Genomic DNA, 24,855 nt, shown 5'->3' with positions numbered 1-24,855 from the left:
AACTGGAACTGGAATTCCTGTGTTACTGAACTATTTGTAAAAATAATAAAGGCGAGATACAAACAAAAAATAAGTAACAAATGCTAGTTGTCATTAAATTAAGTGCTATTTAATGAAAATGGTCTGCTTGGTTTGCTTTTACTGAACTTCCTACATTTCTGCTTACTCACAGTATTATATTAAGTGTCGATGGCCTTCGCATATGGACTTATAAATAAGTTGCATTCAATGGCATCTTTTGCTTTGGGTGTTGGCAATAATTTATCTGATTTTATTGTTTATCAATAACCCTCGCAATTATGAGCAATTTATGAATAACTTATTTTATCAGCAAACTAGCTAGTTATCTTAAATTCTTTCCTATTCTTAGGCTCTTGATTTGTAAAGAATTTGAGCAAGTTGGATCAATCCAATAATAATATGAAGTTTTTAATGAATATTTGATGATAGAATTTGAGGAATCCCAAAGTTATTGTGAGGATACAGATGCCCAGTTTGTTACAGAAATGTTCATGTCTATATAAATGAACAAAAAGTTTTTGCTTTTGTAGATGTGTCACACGTGTATGATCTGGAGACTCCAAAGCTAATCATTAAAAAACCTTTGTCATATATTATGTTTCACATTATTGCTGTATAAGAACACATTTTATTATAATGAAGTCCAGTCTATCTTGAAGTGAAGGATGTTTTGATTATAGAAATGTATGATGTGTGATTATTCTATTTTTGTTCTAATGTGTAAATATTGAAGTTTTTTATTCACTTCACTGGCAGAACTCTCTTTTAAAGTTTGCACAAATAAAAAACTAGGAAAAAGTAACCAACTTTTTTTTTCTCATTTCTATCTTTTACTTTAAAAACAAAACAAAAATAGCTCTGACCCTGGCCAATTTGAGTTTTCTATTCCAGCTTTCAAGATTTCAAGAGTTAGGCAAGAACCTAAAAAATAAAAAAACAGGGGGGAAAAACCGAGGGGGAAGAAAAATGTGTCTGCTGCTGAGGCCATGCCTGCTGTACAGTGCTCCCAATAAATGCATTATTTCCCTTCCCTAACTTTTATTCTTGTTTTTGTAACCAGGAACATGGCAGATAGACAAATACAGAACAAGTTGTTCTGCTCAGTCTGTTCAGTTCCTAGGGACCATGGTTTTCTTTTAGTAATATGAAAAGATCCTTTCAGGAGAATAGACTCTGCGGGATGCATTAAACAGAGACTAGCTCAGCATTATATAATGTAAGTTGTCTTTTTTTTTCCTTATCCTCTTCTAACAGCATTCTTTTGTAATCAGTTGATACAAACCATGGAATCAAACACTTTAACCAAAATAATTTGGAGAACTATGAAACCATTGCTGATGGGGAAAATCCTCTTTGCTCCTGATTCACCTGCGGTACAGAAGATACTGAAGAATGTAAGAGTTTCTCCCCTCCCTTCATCCTTTTCTAATTATTTCTACCTGCGGTATTTTTGTTTGTTTGGTTATATTTCATGTTTCTAGACTGCCCATCTCCCTCCCCTCTTAAAGCAATTTCGTAGAAAGGTCTATTCAACTAACCAATAAAGTTTATTATCACCAAAATATATTTCATTCTCAAAGCATTTTCTACTTCTTCCTTTGCACACACACACACACACAAACACGCACACACGATTCCTGAATAGTAAGGGGTGTAAAGAAAACATGCTTTTCATCCTAATTCAGTGGCTCATAATGTTCAGACAATTTTAGGAGAAATTTCAAAGGATGTTTATTGATTTGTACTTCCAAATGTGGGAAGCTGTAGAGAGCTCATTTCATGTCAAAGAATGTCACTTTTGTTTACAAAATTGATTTGTGAAATTTAGCAAAGTCAACACACATAGACATCGCCACCTTGAAGTTCCTTTTCCTCATTCAATATATTTTAAATTCCCCAGGCAAATTCTACGTTTGAACAACTTGAGCGCTTGACATTCTTGACTAAAGCATGGAAAGAAGTAGGACCTCAACTGTGGAATTTCTTTAATGACGGTGTACAAATGAACATGATCCGAGTAAGTACAGATGCTTTGCTTACCCTGGAAAAGCAACTAAAGTACAATAATTCAGCATGGAGCATTAAAGTTGAAAAAAAAAACTTTGAACACAAATGCATCTAAGGATCTATAAATATCGGTCCATGTGCTCTCCAGGTTGATCACTTCTATTTACCAGTATATGCTCATTGAGAAGATGCAGCAGATTTTTGTTCTCTGTTAATCCAGAGCACTGTTTCTAAATCTTGACAACTTTAAGAGGGATGGACTCCAACTCCCAGAATTCCCAGCCAGCCATGGGATGGGTGTTGAAATCCATGCATCTTATAACTGATTGAGAAACACTGCTACAGAAAACAGGTCTAAAATTTGCTGTAGGTTAAAAATTGAAGGGATCAGAAGTCATCTTTGGAAGAAGGATGGATTCTTCCTTCTGCATTCTGCATTACAAATTCAGGACTAAACAGGAACGTTTTATCTTGTTTTCAAATTTCTGCTTCCATGATGCATCCTTGGAATCAAAAGGGGGTTAACGCACCCATGGTCTGTGCAATTCAGTTGATACTTTAGAACTGGAAAAGGTTTAGTTAGTAATATTACTAGATTTTGAAAGACTTGTTCTCTGTAAACATATTGCAGTAATACAAAGATTTTAAAAAGGTGGTTGTATAAATAGTTCAGAGTCAGACTCATTTCATGAAAGATCATTTCATATGGCCAAGACTTTCCTTCCTGAACACACTGAGAGGAATAAATTCCTGCACCAACTATCTAGTAGAAATTACTGGACTCTTTTGTTTTGTTTTTTGCAATAACTTATTTACCAGTTGGTAAATGGGCAAGTCTACTTTATTTTTTTACTAAGTTTGAAAATCATTTGATATCCAGGAGCCCAGAAAGTCCAAACTGCATGCACGGAACATCCTCACTAAAAAATAATAACAACAAAAATAAAAAAGGACAAAATACCAAGTGAAGATATTACTTACAGAATATCTTGGTATACTAAGTGAAGGTATTACTTACAGAATATCTCATATTCTGTGTGAATCAGTGGTGGGTTTCAATTTTTTTTAGAACCTCTTCTGTAGGTGTGGCCTGCTTTGTGGGAGTGGCTTGCCAGCCATGTGACCGGGTGGGAGTGGCTTGCCAGCCATGTGACTGGGTGGGCGTGGCCAACTTGTAAAATGTGGTGAAACTCACTTAACAATGCTCTTGCTTAGCAATCAAAATGTTGGCTCAGAAACTCTGGCATTTGAAGCATGCAAGTCTTAAAGCTGTCAAGTTACAAGACCCTTGCACCCCTAACCCTTTAGAAAAAAACCCCAGGGGTGTTCAAACTTGACAGCTTTAAGACCTGTGGACTTCAACTCCCAGAATTCCTCCTCTCGCTCTTCATCTTGATGATGGGTGGATGGGGGGGGGGGGGAGGAAGCTGGAACCGGTTCTAAACAGCACTGTAGATTTGTGGAACCTCTTCTATAGAAGAGGTTAGAACTGGCAGGAACCCACCCCAGGTGTGAATATTAATGAAATGCAAATACAGTCTTCTTTTTAAGTCTAGGTATCCATCAGGATGTACAGTACCTATCAAATTTCTAGAATAATCTTTCAAAATTGGGGTTCTCCAATTTTGGATTATCACTCCTATCTCAGCCAGCAAAAGTGGCTAAGGACAAGTTTTTTAACCCACATGGTAAAAAACGCTCCCAGAGAGGTATAAATTAAAATGTAAAATTCTGGACCTTAAAAAAAAGTATGTATTTTTTTTTCTAAAAACGCTTCTGTTCTTAATGATTGATTTTTATTGCTCATACTTGGTAATTTAGAGCTGTTGCAATTCCAGCTCCAGGACTGAAACAAAATTCTATTAATGCCACTTTACTGTTGCCATTCATCTGAATCCTTAAAGGATGAGATTTAGCAAGTAGCCAGCGGGGAGATCTTTACTGCTTCCTTTAGCAATAAATGTGCTACCATGTGTTTAATTGCTCTGAAACTAGAAGTCTTAGTGGGAGGGGAACTGGCTTTGAGGCACAGCATTTAAAGTGGGTAACCAGCAGGTGCGTAAAGGGTCAAACATTTCCCTAGAAATGCCATTTTCTCCTGAATTTATGTTTACATAATAAGTAAAATCTGGAAAGCTGTTATTTGGCAGCTTCTATTCCTTCCCCACTTAAGAGCAATTGCTGTGCTTTCTCAGCTGGATTGTGAAATTAAAGATATTTTTTTACCTACAGGACACTTTGCAAAATCCTACTGTGAAAAGTTTCTTAAGTGAACAAGGTCTAAGTGTGGAAGATGCTATCAATTTTCTCTATAATGGACCTCCAGAGAAAAGAAAGGATGATGGTATGAGGAATTTTGATTGGAGGGATATCTTCAGAATGGCCAATCAGACTTTCCATATGGCTTACCAATACCTGGAGGTAAGCTTTACTTTAAAAAAAAAGTGAGATAGAAAGTTTTTCCATGATTTATTATTCTCAGGGCCTTTATCTGATTGCAGAACGCATAACAAGTAGCTTTTGACCAGACCCTCTTCTTAAAGCAAATTGCAACTAATTGTTTTGTTATTAGTTACTGCTGTTCAGGTAATCTTCAAAGTATAGACTACCCCTCTCTTATCCAGGCACCAGATGTATAGATTTCAGTTCCCAGAATTCCCATTAGTGATTCATTCTGGTTGGAGAATTCTGGGAATTGAAGTCCACTAATGTGGAAAATGTTCAGACTGGGGCAAATTATCTTAGATTGGTTTTTCTCAAATGTTAAGAAGTGTTGACTTCACTCACCAAGCTCCCCAGTCAGCATGCAACAGAGGATTGAATTAGTGCCAATATTTTTAATTATTTATTATTTTAGAGCAGACTGCCTTCATCATGAAAACAATGGCTACAATTGAATAATTAATTTAAAAATGAATCCGCGTTTACAATTTTTCAAGCACTTCTTTAATCAAAGTCAGGTTTTGGTGTGTGTGTCCCCCCCCCCCCCACTTCTATACGTGGGTTTTTTTTTGGAAAAGATTGTTCCAGGTTTCGAGACCATATATAAAAAGCAACTTAGATCTCCAACACACAGGTGGGAGTAAAGAGTTCAGATGACCTCATTACAAATACATCTTGTCTAGGAGCATGATTTCGATTTTAAAAAATGATGCCTTTGTCATTTGAGTGGGAACACTCAGGAAACTGTGAACTCAATCTTAATTCTAGAATGACTGGTTACCCTGAGAATATCCTCTCATAACATTTTGGAACAGTGTCATTTTATACTTCAGTCGAAGAGGTACAAAATGTGATGAAGGAATCACAATAGCCTTTCGGATAAATATTTACATTTGGCTGTGCCTGGATTTGCGGAGTGATGTTATGCATTTGGCAAAAGGATAGCACAAACATGAACTTTTTGGCTTAGGGCAGGATGGTTTCTCATTGAAACAATGGGTCAATTACTTCCCTGGGGCTTGAAAGAGCGGTTGGACAAGCATCAGTAATGACTCTTTTGAACTGGGGGCTCTAGGTGAGGCAGACTTCAGATGTCTAATTAGAGAAAAGTGAGCAGTTGTTTGTAAGCTGTCAGTCTGGTAATGCTAACACTTGCATTTTGTATTATTTTATCAAATGTCTCAACTGCAATACTTAACACATTGTGGCAATGCGCTAGCATTGAGGCACGGCGTTTTAATACATACACAGCACATATGCTGCAAACATTATGAAATTCTGTTCTGTTGAGGAAAAATATAACTCAGATCTTTGGATACTTTTACACAGACACCTGCAATAATACATATTAGTCATTTAATTTGAACCTGGCTTTTCCATCAAGTGTATATAAAGTGGGTGCTTGAGAGTTTTTGAGAGCATATTAGCATTAAATGTGGGGAACGCGTGGAGTAAGAAAAAAAAACAATGTAGGTTACCTTGGCAATAAAATACTAAAGCTTTCTGGTTCCACTAACAAGATTAGGACTTTCCCTGCATTATACCTTTTATATCTTGCTTAGAAAATTCACCTGGAGGATGTTTTCTCTACAGAACAAATCAGCTTAGGGGTACATGTGTCCCCTCCCCCCCCCATAAAACAAATCTTCATGGAACTAAGATAAGCAACTTTTCTCCTTAATTTTCTGGTCTAGACTACTAAATGCAAAAAAAAAGGATCATTTAATGACAACAATCATGTAATTGTTAGATAAAGTTTGACCTTTAGCTCTAATAATTAAATGTCTTCAGGTACCTTCAAGACTATCTTCCACATAAGGTTCAGAAGGTAAGCATAAATGAGTTTGGGAATACTGCCTTGCTAAGGAATGTTAGGGTTGAAAGCTAGACTGGAAAACTTAAAAAAATCCCAGAAGATGACAATGGGAGAAATCACTTCTATACATCTGAGAAAACTGCACAATTGTTTCTATGAAGCCAACAGAAAAACCAAGGTCACCTTGAGGGCATCTTTACTTTTGTTACAGGTAGCATACTCTTAATTTAAATACATTTCTCTTATTGCATCCATGACAAAATCATTCTTACTTGACATGCTATTTTAAATGCCAGAGTTTATTTTGGTATATCATCTGCAACCTGATCCTCCTGCAGACCTCCCCTCTTTTCTTTTACTAGAATAGATAACAGTTCTTCAGATGACAAGGCTAAACAAAAGAGACTTTACATTTCAGAGAAATCTGTCTCTTAAATAACAAGTTGCCTGTGAGGACTTTGATGTACATAATTATTGGTTGTTGGCCTGCAAGAGACCATCAAGCCGATAAGATCAAACAAACTAGCTTTGTGGTATTCAGTGAAGTGAGTAATTAAATACATTTCTTCCCAGTCAGTTTAGAAACAAAATGTCATCTCCTTACAATAGTTGCCAACACTGAGCATCTGATAATGATTCCTTCATTTTGGAGTTAGGAAGCACAAGATATAGACAGATATTTAGTGACTTCATCTTTTCCCCAGTTCCTTGCTCTGGCACTTACCTTTTCTCTATACCAAAATAGTAAAACATTGGAACTTGGTTAAATATCATGTCATTCATGAAGTCTGCTGCTCTAAATTTAAGCAAAGTATAGTGCTTGGGTCAGGAGGCAGATGCTGACAGAAGACTTTGGCCAGGTCTGGTAGCAAGGTCAAAGAAGCAGATAGTTAAAAGATGGGATCAAAGCAACTTCTGATAAAGTAGTCTTGACTTATGACCACAATTGGGTCCAACATTTCCATTGCTAAGCAGGGCAGTTGTTAAGTGAGTTTTGCCCCATTTTACAACCTTCTTCCAGTGTTAAATGAATCACTGCAGTTATTAAGTTAGTAACGCAGTTGTTAAGTGAATCTGCCTGCATGTGATGCTTCTGTGCATGCGCAAAAGCATCCAGGCGGGTGGGCGGAGCCTCCCGCCGCCACCACTACCGGTTCGCCCAATCTGGGCCAATCTGGAAGCAACCCACCTCTGATTACAGGTAGTCGTCAACTTACAACTTTTTGTTTAGTAACCATTCAAAGTTACAACAGCAATGAAAAAAGGGACTTACGACATTTTTCACACTTACAACCAATTGCAGGATACATGATCCAAATTCAGATGCTTGGCAACTGACTCATATATATGACAGTTGCAGTGTCTCAGGGGTCATGTGATCACCTTTTGCCACCCTCTGACAAGCAAGCTCAATGGGAAAGCCAGATTCACTTAACAATTGTGTTACTATAACTTAACAACTGCAGCGATACACATAACAAATGTGGCAAGGAAGGTCATAAAATGGGTCAAAATTCACTTCACAAATGTCTCACTTAGCAACAGAAATGTTGGACTCAACTGTGGTCATAATTAGAGGATTTCCTGCATACCAATTTCAGTCAGGTAATTTTAATGCTAGTCTAAGGTAAATGAAGATTTTTGAAAACTCTAAGAGGAATTTGCCAATTCCCATTTATGGTGTGCAAATTAAGATTATGGTCTCTTGAGATAATTTGATTTGACCTTCTTCATAGGTCCGTTATCTTTTAATTGCTTGTGTCTATTCTCTTCCATTCCTTGCAGAAATGATACCTTTTCTTCTTAATTGTTTTAGGTTTGGTTTCTTCTACATTTTAAACTTTGTTTTATTGGTTTTTAAACAAAGAAAAGGATTTCCCAGTCTGCTCACAGTTTCTCACAATTGTGTACCTATTTCTGTGTTTGCAGTGTTCTCCCTGCTGTTTATGGCCATCACTTTCCCCTCCTTTGAGCTAATTTTGTTTTGCTCTCCCAGGCTTATTTTCCAGGTGATAGGTTCACATTAGCTTTCCACCTTCCCACCACCCTCATTTAATGTGATGGTTTCAGCTTTGTTTTTCTTTGGTGGTTATCTGGCTGGTCGAGACACTTCTTTAATGACTGATCTTCCAGAGACAATTGTTCCATTCAGTCTCTGCACTAAAGGATGGTAGTTATTATAAACCTCAGATGTGGAATATGCTTATGACAGCTTTTGGTCTCTCCTCTTTCAATTACAATTTTATTATGCATTTTAACCCGAGAATGAGATTAGGAAAAGTCTGAGAAAATAAATCTGATCTATCTTCAGCTCTGCTTGTGTTAAGAAAGTCAGGTCAGGCAAGTTTTCACACCATTTGGCTAACTGAAAAAAGCAAACTCACCTTTTAATACAGAACCTTATCATCTGTACTGATTTTTGACACACCTGCACTGCAAAATTCAAGCAACTGCACAATCTCTTCTGGAGATGATTGTGTTCCAATTTATATATTAATTCAAGAAGTTATCAGAGTAGAATCAACAAAATTCTGTGCAGCTGTAGATTTAAAGCATTGCAGGTATTTAAATGATTTAGCATACATGCTTGGTTTCCCAGCCAAAGTATTAATATATTTTTTCCCTTTGAGTTAATAATTTTCTTTTAAAATATTTTTTCATCATACTCTTATTATACGGAAACACTGTACATTTATTTCAAAGTTGTACCAAAGTGAAAAGTTAAAAATAAAACCTGGGAGAAAGCAATGGCCGTATCAATATTGCTTTCTAAATTGTGAAAGCATTTCTACATTGTGGTAAAAAAAAAAGTAGAACTATCTCATTATCAACAGTTGGAATGAATTCTTAACTTTCTTATGCCCCTCAGCAACTAGAAAGCCTCCCCATTTTTAAAAAAGTTTAACCCTTTTTATTGTCCAAAGAAAGATTTGAAAGGAATTTGGAAAGTATCTACTCCAATCCATGCTCCATTCAGGAATCCATTGCTATAACAACTATTTCAAACAGATTTCTTGTTTTCCTTGATGCTAAGAAGGAACATGGAATAGAAGCTCCTGTAGGGGATCGGTAGTTTTTCTGCATAAATACTGTAATATTTCAACATCATTGTAGAAGGAAACTATGGCAATAAACCCACTGATGATCTCACTAATCAGCAGAATTGATTCTGTTAATTGAATGGATAGACCGGTTATTGTCTGACTCCCTCACTGCTCATGTATAACAATTCCCCAGTCTCATAGTCAGGGCAAAAGGACAGTCAGTCTGGATAGAAAGAATAGTCCACTGAGATTATGCAAATTTCAAATTATTTTCATTATATAATACTGATCTGAATGCAAACCTCAGCTTAATTTGCAAACTCTTCCTATTTTACAAAACCCATCCACTTTGCCTTTATTGACATGCATTGTTGATAAGTAGACTGATTGATTTTGACCAAAGTTCTGCAGACTTTGGCAGGAATATGTTTCTCTGTTATTTGTTATTTATTCATTAAATTTCTATGCTGCCCATTTCTCTACTAAGCAACACTACAGATTCTTCTTGAATTTCAACAGTTCGTTTAGTGATTGTTCAGAGTTACAACAGCCCTGAAAAAAGTGACTTATGACCGTTTTTCACATGAAAGCATCCCCATAGTCATGTAGTCAAAATTCAGCCACTTGGCAACTGACTCATATTTATGACAGTTGCAGTGTCCTAGGCTCAGGTGATCACTTTTTGCAACCTTCTGACAAGCAAAGTCAATGGGGAATCCAGAATTCACTTAACAATTGTGTTACTAACTTTTATTTATTTATTTATTCAACTTATAAGCCGCTCCCTCTCCTCGAAGGGACTCGGGGCGGCGTACAATTAAATACACAACATATTGCACGGAGGAGGTATAAATAAGAACAATTACAATTTATAAATAACAATAACAATGAAGTTAAAAAGACAGTAGCAATGAAGTTAAAAGACATTAAAATACCCTAAAATTTAAAATTGCCAGGGGGATTAGAAGATAGAATTCTAGTTAAGCCAGGCCGGCTAGTTGGAACAGGTGGGTCTTGAGTTTCTTGCGGAAGGAGCGGAGATCAGTAGTAGTCCTAATGTCGGGGGGGAGGTCATTCCAGAGGGCTGGGCCCATCACAGAGAAGGCCCTACTCCTAGGCGCCGCCCTCTGGCACTGCTTAGTGGACGGCACCCGGAGGAGTCCCTCTCTGTGAGAGCGAATTGGTCGCAGGGATGTATGGGGCAGAATGCGATCCCGCAAGTAACTAGGTCCTGTGCCATGGAGCGCTTTAAAGACGGTAATCAACACCTTAAAACACACCACAACTGCAGCGATTCACTTTTAAAAACTGTGGCAAGAAAGGTCATAAAATGGGGCAAAACTCACCTAACAACTGCCTTGCTTAGCAACAGAAATTTTGGGCTCAATTGTGGTTATAGAGAGCTACCAGTATTGGTGTCCAAATCATAAGTAAATTCTGATTTACATATATGTGTCTCAGTGGTTAAGACACTGAGCTTGTTGATCAGAAAGGTCGGCAGTTTGGCGGTTCGAATCCCTAGTGCTGCATAACAAGAGTGAGCTCCTGTTACTTGCCCCAACTTCTGCCAACCTAGCAGTCTGAAAGCACATAAAAATGCAAGTAGAAAAATAGGGACCACTCTGGTGGGAAGGTAACAGTGTTCCGTGTACCTTCAGTGTTTAGTCATTCTGCCCACATGACCACAGAGACGTCTTTGGACAGCACTGGCGCTTCGGCTTTGAAACGGAGATGAACACCACTCCCTAGAGTCAGGAACAACTGGCACATATGTAAGAGGGGAACCTTTACCTTTACAACGCTACTGTGATCTCATTCAAGTATCTCTTATGCTTCTGTTATCACAGTGCTTGACCCTTGATAAGTTTGAAGGCTTAGCTGATGAAACTGAGTTGATTTTTCATGCTCGCTCTCTTCTGGAGGAAAACAAATTCTGGGCTGCTGTTGTCTTTCTTGACGTGGATGCAAAGGCTGACCAACTGCCACCTCACGTGAAATACAAGATACGCATGGATATTGATGCTGTGGAGAAAACAAACAAAATCAAAGATAGGTAAGGATGGTTTCTAATCTTTTAGGCATGCAAGCAGAGCCTAATGAGATATCAGTGAGTGGAGAGACAAAATAAATCAGAATTGCTAAGAGAAGCTCTCCCCAACAGGACTTCCTGCATATCTGTTGGATGTCCCCTGTCATCAAAGGGGTCTAATGAGAATGGCAATTTATCATATTTACAGGAAAGAAGGCTGGTAAATGTGTGGATGACTGTTACGTATATAATAATTAACCACAGGCCAAAGTGTAACTTTTAGGTATCTCAAACAGTGGTATGCTGGTAAATATAAAATGTTATCATAAATGTATATACAACTACCCAGAAAGAGAGAATGAGGAAGCACATGTACCATGACAAAGCATAATGTCCCTTTAGAACTAACGTAAATTTAACTCTATGCATGGGATTTACTTGGGAATAAATTTATCTGAACTCTCAGTGCTTCCATCTGACTTTGAAACAACTGAGCTTTAATATTCTTGAGCATATATAAATAGACATGCAAATTGATTCTGCTAATGTTTAGCACAGGGTATATTTATAGTCTTTAAGTTGCCACAAGATTCCTCCTTTGTTCCAATAAAAGCTGATCTGATGATTTTACCTGTGAGATTTGATTTATGGTAGCCCCTTCGCTTGTCAGAACACTGACTGTGATTCTGCGATGATTAAGTGATAAAAGAAAACTGCATCTAAATCATTGTTTAGATGAGGTGGCGCAGTGGTTAGAGTGCAGTACTGCAGGCCTCTTCAGCTGACTGCTAGCTGCAGTTCAAATCTCATCAGGCTCAAAGTTGACTCAGCCTTCCCTCCTTCTGAGGTGGGTAAAATGAGGACCCAGATTGTTGGGGGGAATATGCTGACTTAAAGAGGGCTGTAAGAAGCACTATGAAGCAGTATATACATCTAAGTGCTATTGCTATTGTTCTTAAACTCTTCAGTCCATAAAGTCTAACAGAACTGAATCAAAGATGATAGCACTTGGTTGTTTTTGTCAAAAGCTAAGCACAATGAGATCTGGTAAAGATTCTGATGGGAAGCCATTGGGAAATCCCTGGATGATCAACATAACCGGAAAGTTGGAAAAACATTCAACCTAGAAGAAGTGCATTAAGACTTCATTAATATGAGAGTTTTTCTTTAAGGGCATTAATATGAGAGTTTTTCTTTAAGGGCATGTTTTTTCTATCATAGGCAACCAATGTGAAGACCCCATTTGGATCTGGTCTTTAAAACAATTCTCCCTTGACTCAGTCTCTGTTCTAACAGGAAACCTAGGATATCAGTTAGATGCTCAGAAAGCTTTTTCATGCCTGTCTCGTCCCACAAATGCAGCGTGCAAAGAGTTTAATCCAGACTAGGATTGCACTCCAAGCAAACGGTTAACTTTTCTTGGTTCTCCCACAGTATTACAACCAGGATTGGGCCAATCTTGGCCTTTGTGAAAGGAAGAAAAGGGAACTGAACAGCTGAGAGGCAACCAAACCATTAACGTAGTATATAGTTTGTCCCTCAGAGTTTGATACTTGACGCTTTTACCCATCATAATCCCCATTAGTTTGAAGGCTAAACATGTGCTTTGTCACTACAGGTACTGGGATCCTGGCCCAAGAGCTGACCCAGTGGATGATCTGCGCTACGTCTGGGGAGGGTTTGCTTATCTGCAAGATATGATCGAGCAAGGGATCATCAAAACCCAGACCCGTGTTGATGTGCCTTCAGGGATATACCTACAACAAATGCCCTATCCTTGCTTTGTAGATGATGTGTGAGTGTGATCTGTGTCCAATAACTAACTGTGTGGCTAGCCAGGTGGCACTTTGAGTCTTACAAATGACACTGTTTCTGCTTTTGATCATGCTAGAGATTCTAGAACAGTGGTTCTCAACCTGTGGGTCGGGACCCCTTTGGAGGTCAAACGACCCTTTCACAGGGGTGGCCTAAGACCATTGGAAAACACATATTTTCGATGGTCTTAGGAACCGAGACACCAATTTTATGGTTGGGGGTCACCACAACATGAGGAACTGTATTAAAGGGTCACGGCATTGGAAAGGTTGAGAACCACTGTTCTAGAACATGAAGTATTAGACAAATTTCCCTGCCAAGGAATCAGAATTGTGTTCGTTAAATCTGAGATAAGAAATCTAGAACAAATAACTGTTATCATAACAATCTCTCTACCTACTTAAAATAGAAAACAATAGGATTAAAACATTTATTGCAAAATAAATAAATAAATGTTAATTCATTAGCAACAGGAGAATGGAGGAAAAGTTGCAAATTTATAGCTGTTTTTCTGAACTCTTTTAATCAGGGAAAGTATTCAGTTCGTTTTCAAAAATGAAAAAAGAATACAGGTGTGCTGAAAGGCTTGTCAGTCTCTGCCACAACATTAGAATGTGTATCATTCAATGATGTTGAATGATGCAAGGTTCAGGTCAGGCTAGAACAAACAAACAAAGAAGTTGTTTTTCATGCAATGCATACTTATGCCATGATGGTAGTGATCATTCCCTCTTGTAATAAAAGTGGATAATTTTTCTGTACCAATTCTCTGGAAATGAGCAAGTTAGTGTTTTTAATATGAAGTCCATTTATTTATCTTCAGAGTAATAACAGAAATAATAGTCACCACCACCAGTCAGCTGCAAAAGCAAGCTTTACTTGGAAGAGCTTACATCATGTAAATGATACCTTATCCTTGATAAGGGCTCCATAGGTAAATAAAAAGGCCAAATCCAATCTCATCAACTGGTTGACTGTGTAATGAACCATAAAAACAAGATTTTTATCCCTCCTCAATGCAAGGTGGCAAACTTATCTAGTACCATTGCCTGCTATTTTCCCTGCAACAACAACCCTGTGAGTTGGGTTGGGCTGGAAAGAGTGAATGACCAAAGTCATCCAGGGCCTTTCATGTCTAAGAGAGGCCTAGAACTCACCGTCTCTGGTTTCTAGCCAACACCTTCATCACTATACCCAACTCTCTAATTAAAATGTAACCAAAGGCCATTATTAGAATACTGGTCTCTTCCGTCACACCTCTTATTATCTTGTTAAAAACTTGTGCTCCCAAACAACCAATCTGTTTCTGGCTAACATTTGGAATATGATGAAATATTTAATTTGCTCAAGGCTTTTCTCTACATCCCAATGTAGTGCAATGCAGTACATGGGGCTTTACAAATCCGCTTTGGAAACCAGTGAGACAGAGTCTGATACTTCCCATTTTTGGCCAGCATATTTCAACACAGGAAATAAGGCAGCCTTGCCCAATCTCATGCTCTCAGAATGTGTAGAAATGATGGAATTGTCATTGCGTTTGGTTAATAGCTGAGAGACTATCTAGTTTTACCACATCTAGGGCAACAAAACTAAGGCGTTAAAGAGTGAAACCAAGGAAATAGGAATTTAAATCTCACCTCAGAGATTCGGTCTCTGTGAATATACAGGATGGCTTTATTTCACGCTGTATTTGTTTTTTCTTGTACATTATTATATTGAATATTATCCTGAAGAACGTTGCTCTAAAGTATCAAGAAATACAAAAAAATAAATAATGTGAATTGGGGTCTTACAAAATTTGCAGTGTTGCATTCTATGGCTTCTTCAAATTTACAAGCAATAAGCAGGCCTGAGAGTGGAATTTTATCATGTTCAAGGAGTAAAATTCAGGCAGAGGTCTGGTTTTCTCTCCCAAGGCATCACATTCCTTTGATTTGTCATCAATCATCATCCTCAGGTCACTTCTCTACATACTGAGAAGAGATCTCAAAGTTGTTTTAATTGGTATTTATTTGCTCCATGCTAATAATGCCAAAATTCTTACATTAAAATGAGAAATATGCAGCAAAAGCTTCACAGGGAGGATGTGCTTAAGGCAATGAATTAGGACTGGGAAACTCAGGAGTCCATCCCTAGCCATGGAAACTCACTGGACGACCTGGGACTAACCTCCTTCACAGGGTTTCTGTTGTAAATTCTTATGTTAAGACCCTCATATATTTCAAAGTATACAATGGTAGTATAATTGGAGCTGTAGCTATAACAACGCAACACAACTTGACTTTTTGCTGTGCTGAAGAATCCCCCTCATTCCATAGTTAAAACTCAATATAAAACAATTTTAATGTAAAGATGAGGAAGGTTCCAGATACTATTCTTAAAAGATGACTTACCAGCATGGTGAACAGAAATCTTCAAGTTGTTGTTCCTCTTCCCTTCCAGATTGGGATTACGGTTCCCACAATTCCAGCCAGAATAGAAAGGCACATGTTAGAGAAAGCTGCGTGATCAGGAAAGACCTATTTTCACATGTAACATATTTTCCAATTATTTTGGAATACGGTCTTATACACCGATTGAGACCATGATGTGAAAGCCTGTTTTGTTTTGATTTATGAGGCACATCTATTGGCCGTTTCATGGTTTGACAAGACCTTTCCTCTCTTTATGAAACTTGGCTTCACATTGTTTAAAAGGCATCTCTGAAGCAATAATCCTAGCTCCACTCCCAGGAATCTCTCTGGAAAAAAGCCCCACTAAGCTCACTGGGATTTGCTCAGTGGAATCCAGATACAGCTGTAGAAACAATTCCAGAACAAATGTCACCAGAGCACCATTTGGTTGCAAAATAAATTCCTTTTCTGCCAGGAATTACATGACTTTGGTTTATTTTCCAGAATACCCCATTCCTTAGTGATCTGATTTAACAGCTAAGGTGTTCCCTTTGTCTCTGCCTAATGCTATCCTGCTATGATCTTATCTTTAACTCTGAATACAATGCTGCCCTACAGCTTCCTCCCAGGATAGCCAAAATAGAGATAATCCAATAAACACATGATGTGATTTATTTTCGTGTCTCTTCAGTTGCTACCCCCTCCATATGGTGAATTGATTATATATCAGCATGGAGGCCTAGTGGCCAAGCAGGCGGAAGAAAGTGATTGTATCCTTGGAGAACAGCATAGGACTCTGGCAGTAAGGTCTGGTCAGGTCATGGAATCAGAACATTGATTTGAATAATGGAAAACATGTTCCTTCAGAGTTCTACAACAGTGACAAATTTTGTTTTTGCAAAAGTCACTTTTTTTTCCAACTGCACAGGTGGCTCTTTTGGCCTTCCTGAAAAAAATGAAATGTCCCTCAAACCAAGGTCAATTTTTGGGGACTACTAGGATGTGTCCATGACGTTTCCTTTCAACAATACAAGTGGCTTGATATTGCTTTTTTCTGTTTTTCATGATTTTTTTTCTTTCTCAGTCTAGCATGCAGCTAAGATGTTCTGGTGCAGTGTTTTGCAAGCTTGGCAATTTTAAGATGTGCAGCCGAGGCATCTCACACATCTTTCCAAGTTCGAGAAACACTGCTCTGATGGCCCTTCACCAGTTCAGACTGCTTTCTCCTGTGTCAGCCTCTTTAACAGTTTAAAATTGACTCCCCCAAATGTTTGCCTGAGCTCTTCAAATCCCCACTGCTCCTACAATGTGCAACAATTTTGTTGCCTCCGCTAAGGAGATATTTTTTAAAAGAAAAATGGCTAGAAATGGATGCAGCACATACCGTACATCCAAATAAAACAGCCCCATTGTTCAGGAACCTCTACTGCCATTTTCCCATTCTGACTTGGAATTCTGGAACTTGTAGTCCAACATATCTGGACAGAAACTACCTGAGGAAGGCCTTGATGGTGTTTGCGTGCTCTTTTTTAATGTTCCTATCAGGAAATAGCAATTTAATTGTCCAAAGAATTCAGGGGTGCCTTATTTAGCCAGGATTCTCACCAGTTTTCTTTTGATCCATTTCTCAGCTGTTCTCAAACTACCAATCTGAGCCTTCCAGAGAGAAGGATACTAGCGAGAGTAACAGTTAACTTAACTCTTAAGATATTTCTCTGTTACTTTTCAAAGCAAGGTTGATTTATTTCCTTTTCCTTTTTTTCTTTCTTGCCTGGCAGCTTCATGATTACTTTGACTCGTGCCTTTCCCCTCTTAATGGTACTGGCTTGGATCTACTCCGCTTCCATGATCGTGAAAAGTATCGTATTGGAGAAAGAAATGAGACTGAAGGAAGCCTTGAAGAACAGGGGAGTCACCAACGGGGTGATTTGGTTCACGTGGTTCTTGGACAGCTTCCTCATGATGACCGTGAGCACGTTTCTCCTGACGGCTCTCATTACGGTAAGGAAGCAGGAGAGGCGCGCCTTTTGCTGTTGCAAACTCGAGGTCCAGCGTTTACAACGCTTTACTTCGGCGCGATCCAGGTGTTAGTAAGAAACAATAAACGCCCATACATAAAAAAATGGGAGGAAGCCTGCTAGTGGCCTGGCTTCTTCTCGGCACGTAACAGCAGGCGCGCTTTTTAAAAGCCCCCTTAAGGCATCATCCTCATCACTCGGCAGGGACAGATACATTCAGGGACGCGTTCGCCTTTGTGACGCTTGGAGTCGGATTAAGGCTGACAGGTCACGTTCTAAACATCGCCCTTCAGGTGGGAGAAGGCTTGAAAGGAAGGCGGGACGTCCCCCCTCCATTCGCCTTTGAAAAGCCTGATGGCCATCCTGTCGTTTCTCTTTCAAACTCATTTCTCCCAACCCATTAGTTTCAATACATGATCCCTTAGGGAGCTAAGAAGGACACAAAAGGCTTATCATTTAAATAGTCCTTCAGTAGAGAGACTCTGGGTTTATGTTTAAACTGCCCCATTCGCTACAGATATCATAAATGATGCCTCAAGATATAGTTGTTTGTTCGTTTATTTAAGGGGATAATGGGAGTTGTGGACTGTAGACTCAACACCTCTGGGGGATATCAGATTGGGGATAGTTACCCTAAGTTCTTACTTTGTTTTTTTGTGCTTCCTGGTATCATTTATGGTAAGTACCCAAAGCTCCGTGGGTTGCTTTGAGATCCGCCCTGTTTTTAAGATAACGATAAAGGGAAATCCTGAAGGCCTGACTCTTTAATACTTCTAAACTAGGATAAATATATTTCAACAGTGTTGGGGAAGAGGGCCAGCAGCTCAGTAAGAATAACTTTGTTTAATTTCTTTATATTAGTACTTGAATTAAAGTGCAATAACAGTGTTCCTACTCCATGTATAAGTATGCTGGTTTTGAATGCATGTTTGAAGTCAGTGTAGTATACTGTGGTGTGGGGTTTTTTTTGACACCCTGGTTTTCAGTAGTTTGTCATTTGGAGGTGGCGGCAGAAGGAGGAACAGCAATCAGAATCTGTTCTGATTTTTCAATATTGTTTGGATTTTAAACCATTCTGTTCCAGGTAGACGATTCCCCACTTGAATTTGTAATTAATATTGTAACATTACAGCGATTAAGACAAGTAGGAACTGGGTATGTTTAGCTTAACAGAAAGAAGGACTAGGGGAGACATGATAGCATTGTTCCAATATCTCAGGGGTTGCCACAAAGAAGAGGGAGTCAAACTATTCTCCAAGGCACCTGAGGGTAGAACAAGAAGCAATGGGTGGAAACTAATCAAGAAGAGAAGCAACTTAGAACTGAGGAGAAATTTCCTGACAGTTAGAACAATTAATCAGTAGAACAGCTTGCCTCCAGAAGTTGTGAATGCCCCAACACTGGAAGTCTTTAAGAAGATGTTGGATAGCTATTTGTCTGAAACAGTATAGGGTTTCCTGCCTAGGCAGGGGGTTGGACTAGAAGACCTCCAAGGTCCCTTCCAATTCTACTATTGTATTGTAAGTAAAGCTGCATTTCAGATACGTATGTGTAAATAAGAGGAAACAGTAGCATAACTAAGGACTGGTAGCTTCATGCATTATGCTAAGCCATCACAGTGACTGAGTTCAAAATATCAGCTGAGCCAAAACCCACCAATTCACACTCCTACTTGTTTATGGGTGAATCAATAAAATCCAATAATTGCCCAGATCAAAATTACAGTGATAAAGGGTCTAGATTTTACAAATATGTATTTATTTATAGTAGTTCTATATCAGGCCTGTCAAACTGGTGGCCCAGGGGCCAGATGGGACATGTGCAGACCACGCCCAACCTGGCTTCACAAAGACAAAAAAATGTCGTGATATGTCACATGACACGGTTGAGTTTGACACCCATGTTCTATACCACAAACTCCTTCCAGGATTTCTGTTAATTTGGAAAAATCTCAGCCTAAAAGATAAAACCTGGGTGAAGCATAAAACATAAGCACGCTCAAACCTGGCATTCAATAAGCAGCCCTCAAAACATAAAAGCTGTGGATAACTCATTCTTAACCGCCATCCAGAAAACAGTTAGGAAGGGCGCCGTTCCCATTCCCAAAGGTAAGCTGTGTTACACAACACAGGCATAATTAAGACATGATGCTGTAGACCTCCCCTAGCCTGATTGAACGAAACAAAGCGTTTCGTTTTTAATCTAAAGAAGATTGTCTTGAAGATACCTGGAACACCAGGTGAGAAAGGGTTTTGTAGGTTAAAACCAGCACTTTTATAGTCAGAAGCCAAATGAAAGGCAAAGTAGCAGGCACAAAATTGATGTTAAGTGGCACAGATTCCTATTGCGTTCTACCCCATTTGGGTGGTCTTCAAAGGCAGCTCCATCTACCGCAAGCTTCAGTAACTTGATCTGAAGGGTGATGAAGGTTTGGGTAACCATTGCCAGGGTAATATGCTCTTTCAAGGCAGTGGGCATCAAAGAGTCATTGACTGTCTTCCAAATCTAACTGTGCTCTCACACACAAACTTCATTTACTGAAGCAGCCAGGTGCAGGTATGATTGCAGTACACATGGCAGGTTCATCCCACAGATCGCTCAACCTATTTCCTCAGAGACCAGAAGTCAAAATAAATTCAGATAATAATGCACAATGCTATCAGGGTAATCTCTTACCACTTAGTCCTTGTGGTATCCAGGCCAAAGCATGATTTCATTCTCAAACTCCCACCCCACCAAAACTCACTGCAACTCTTGAGAGGATCTTTCTGCAGCTTGCATTCCAATGAGAATTCAGGTAGTCCTTGACTTACAACAGTCTGTTTAGTGACCGTTTGAAGTTACAACGGCACTGAAAAAAATGAGTGATGACTATTGTCCACACTTATGACCGCTGCAGCATTCCCATGGTCACGTGATTTACATTTGAATACTTGACAAATGGTTCGTATTTATGACAGTTGCAGTATCCGGGGGTCATATGATTCCCTTTGGTGCCCTTCTGACAAGCAAAGTCAATGGGGAAGCGAGTAACAACCATGTTACTAATTTAACAACTGCAGAGATTCACTTAACAAACACGGCAAGAAAAGTCGTAAAATGGGGCAGAACTCATTAACAAATTTCTCACTTAACAACATAAACTGTGGGCTTAATTGTGGTCATAAGTTGAGGACTACCTAGTTCACTCTAAAATAGTCCTGCTGGGATGCAATCCACAGATGTAACAAGTTGGGAAGTGTACCCACATTTTGTCAACCTAATCACTGTACTGTAAATTGAAACATGAGCATAAGGAACTCAGGAATGGAGCCTTCCTGTAGCAGTGTGGATGGGACACAAACAAGGTCCCTAATGCAAGCAGGATTCCTAAATCTCTACAGGCCAATATCTAGCCAAAGAGCTCATGTTCACTGCTAGATTGTTCTAGACACTCATTGCTATCCTGTCTTCCATATTTTAAGTTGTATGTTCTGCTATGACAAATAATCAGTCTAGGATAATTGTTGAAGACTGTTCTTAATATTCCTTCTTTCAATTTATTTTTGGCTGGGTATATAAGGCTTTTTAAGTCATCTTATAGTTTATGTCTTAGAAGTTGTGGAAATCCAATGATGGTTTAATCAGTTTGTTCCATACTGTTTAATTGAACGTTGACTTAGCATTTTGTGTGAATGCAACTCTCTGAAAACAGGACATTCAGAAAATCCATTTGGCTGCAGGTAGCACACTTTTTTTTTGATACTGGATTAGAACAGAGTTCATCTATTCTGAACCATGGTGATTTTAGGATCAATCACTGCCTTTCACCCAACATGCCTTACAGAGTCATGGAGAAATTGAAGCTCCTCAAGGAAGTTCAATCATTAAGTGACAATAGTGTTGACAGGCAACAGTGAATGTACTACTATTGTAAACTGAAGACCTTTGATCTCAGATGGGTCCTGAGTCAAGCAGTAGAGGAATATCTTTCTTTTCTTTCCTATACAGTATGGCAAAGTGCTTCGGTACTGCAACCCGCAAGTTCTTTTTCTATTCCTGCTAACCTTCGCAACAGCAAGCATCATGCAGTGCTTTTTGCTCAGCACCTTTTTCTCCAAGGCTAACCTGGCAGCTGCCTGCAGTGGAGTCATCTATTTTACTCTCTACCTGCCCCATATCCTCTGCTTCATTTGGCAGGATCGGCTGCCTCTTAAGATTAAGATCATGGTGGTAAGGATTTCTTTTCTTTTGCCAAGGCTTGTCCCAAATGGATTTGGTTTACCAGTAATAAACCTGGAATGTTCATTTCTAAACAATGCAATTGTAAAAGGCAATGCCATGTGACCAGGGTGTGATCGTAAAGCATAAAGCAGGGGTGTCCAAACTTGGGAACTTTAAGACTTGTGGACTTCAACTCCCAGAATTCCCCAGCCAGCATGGCTGGCTGGTGAATTCTGGGAGTTGAAGTCCACAAGTCTTAAAGTTCCCAAGTTTGGACACCCCTGGCATAAAGTCTCGGGACTGCATTGCCTAGTGGCAGCTATTTTGGCAGTCATGGTTTCTGTTTGTAACCCGAGAATCTCATATGATTATGACTTCCAACTGCCTGTTGGCTTCCCCATTGATTTGCTTGTGGCAGGGAACTTTAAAAATCACAGTTGCGGTCATGGCTTGCTGTGATGTTATAATTGTGAGCTAGGTTAGCCTAGATTGTAATCATGGGGATGTTTCAATGGGTGAAACTCTTAAGGACTGGTTGCAAGTACTAGTTGTTCAGTTCTGTTGTAATTTTGAATGGTCACTGAACAAATGGGGCTTCCCTTGAGATGCACTCGAAGACTGCAGCTGGTCCAGAACGTGGCCGCGCGGGTGATTATGGGGAGTACGAGATACTCCCATATAACACCTCTCCTGCGCGAGCTGCACTGGCTCCCTGTGGTCTATCAGGTGCGTTTCAAGGTGTTGATCACCATCTTCAAAGCGCTCCATGGCACAGGACCTAGCTACCTGCAGGATCGCATCCTGCCCCATACATCCCTACGACCAACTCGCTCTCACAGAGAGGGACTTCTCCGGGTGCCGTCCACTAAGCAGTGCCAAAGGGCGGCGCCCAGGAGTAGGGCCTTCTCTGTGATGGGCCCAGCCCTCTGGAATGACCTCCCCCCGGATATTAGGATTACCACCGACCTCCGCTCCTTCCGTTCAAAACTCAAGACCCACCTCTTTCAACTAGCTGGCCTGGCTCAACCATAGTTCCATTTTAATCCTCCTGGCAATTTTTAAACTTGTAATCTCCATTGGGGTATTTAATTTTAACTTATTTTAATATTTCTATGTTATTATAATGATTGTATTGTGTTTTTATACCTCCTCCGTACAATGTGTAATTTTTATAATATGTGTTTTTATTTATTGTACGCCGCCCTGAGTCCCTTTGTGGAGAGGGAGCGGCTAACAAATTTAATAAATAAATAAATAAAATAAAATGGTCCTATCCCTCCTGCAGTCAAGATAACTGATTAGTAATAAACTCAGATCATTTGTCTCTTTCTTCCAGAGCTTCCTTTCACCTGTGGCTTTTGGGTTCGGTACAGAATACTTGTCACGCTATGAAGAACAAGGACTTGGATTACAGTGGAATAATATCCGAAGTAGCCCACTGGAAGGAGATAAATACAGTTTCTTGTTGTCTATGGTGATAATGGTTTTTGATGGCTTTGTCTATGGATTGCTTGCTTGGTACTTGGATAATGTCTTCCCAGGTATGGCCAACAATGTGGTCTATTGTTGTGTGTATTTTTTTTCCCGCTCAAGGGTAAAAACCTATCTCTGCTACTTTCATACAACTGACAACCAACAAGACTAAATATCTCATGTCTCAGAATTTGTCTAATCAAATACGATGGAGGTAAATGCAAAGTTATGTGATAGATATCCGCTTATTCAATAGGCTTCTCCTTATTCTCCTTCTCTCCTCTAGTCAGATTCTTGCTCTCGGATTCTGTCAGGAATGTTTCTAACATAGTTTGGTTATTTTCAGTAGGGTTCTCTAGAAGGGCTAAATATGTAGAATCATATAGAGATTGATATTTCCCATTTTCAAATGTGAGATTGTTCTGACATTTCAGGTTAAGTCAGAGCCTTAAATCCTAATTTCTCTTCATGGGAAAAGATTTGCCTGCCTTTCATTTTAAATGCAGGTTTTTTTCTTCTTGTGAAAAGCTGCTTCATGGAGCTGAGGAATCTTGAGAACAATATAGGATATGGCATTGAAGACCGTAACAGGAAGTGGCATCCTGCCTCCCCCCCTCCCCTAATGGGAATGACATCTTTGAATCCATATCATTATGCTTATACTGTATTGTGGGATAAAAGATCTGTGTAATACACTTATAGTTAAGATACTAATTGAAATGTTTAAAGTCTAATGGCAAATGCCAGAGTTTAAACTTTGTGTTATCAACAAGCAATTCATCAAGATTTTTTATAACATTAAATTCCAAAACATCGTGGCCTCTGATGTTATAGTAAAGCCTTATATAATCTTATGCCTTCTGTATACCTGTATATTGGATTATAATTTTCACTAATCTTAGGCAGCATGGACAATCCATTACATGGGAGAAAGTTGTAATGCAATGGCCTTTAAGCCATTTGACAAAACATATGGGTTAGAAGTGCAAGGCTTCCATTTGTACATTGCCCAATTAGACAAAGGTTTCGTTATCTTGTCTTCCAGAAGATGAAGAATCTTTAAAAATAGATTCAGAATCTTTTGTGGAATGAATCTCGTTTCTCTTTTATAGTAGTTGCTGACAAAAACAGAATCACCTCCTACATTTGGTGGGTTTGACTGGCACTTTCTATTTAAAGAATGTATGTAAACCTCACAGTACACTTTTTTAAATCATTGAGGCATTGGAAATTAAACAAAGTTCAATTGGCAAGCTACCACCACTCAAAAAGAGGATTATAATATAATGTAGGAGATTCCTTACAAGATTAATACAGCAATGTACCAGAGGACAAAAGAGTGATGGTTAGACAGTTCGAAGTCCCTATGGGAAGTAATGAGGTCCTTTTGAGGTTGTGGTATCTCTTCTCATAATTATTCTTTTCATGTTGTGCAAAAGAGCGTATGAGTAGCTGCAGGGATCACTCCTACATTAGTCAATATGCATTTATTTTATTTACTAATTCGACGTATCTTGTCTTTCTATTTAAGTGAATGCTTAAAGATGTCTCTTTGAAGAACAGAAACTTGGATTTCCCCATAGTTAAAGAAACT

At 39.0% G+C, this 24,855-nt stretch overlaps 1 protein-coding gene across 1 annotated transcript in view; it reads left to right on the top strand.

The window, feature by feature from the left end:
- ABCA4 (ATP binding cassette subfamily A member 4) overlaps positions 1–24,855 on the top strand; it is a gene marked incomplete at its 5' end in the record, with an annotated part of 130,766 nt that overhangs the window by 30,201 nt on the left and 75,710 nt on the right. Inside the window, 8 exons of the mRNA XM_081946038.1 lie at positions 1,276–1,415; positions 1,922–2,038; positions 4,261–4,449; positions 11,178–11,383; positions 12,978–13,154; positions 17,346–17,568; positions 21,576–21,797; positions 23,125–23,329. Of these exons, the coding sequence (XP_081802164.1) occupies positions 1,276–1,415; positions 1,922–2,038; positions 4,261–4,449; positions 11,178–11,383; positions 12,978–13,154; positions 17,346–17,568; positions 21,576–21,797; positions 23,125–23,329 (1,479 nt within the window). The remainder of the gene's footprint in view (positions 1–1,275; positions 1,416–1,921; positions 2,039–4,260; positions 4,450–11,177; positions 11,384–12,977; positions 13,155–17,345; positions 17,569–21,575; positions 21,798–23,124; positions 23,330–24,855) is intronic.

Source organism: Natrix helvetica, assembly GCF_964273705.1.
Source record: "Natrix helvetica genome assembly, chromosome: 3".
Lineage (NCBI taxonomy): Eukaryota > Metazoa > Chordata > Lepidosauria > Squamata > Natricidae > Natrix > Natrix helvetica.
The sequence above is the reverse complement of the archived record's forward strand: the minus strand, read 5'-3'. Positions and strand labels throughout refer to the sequence as shown.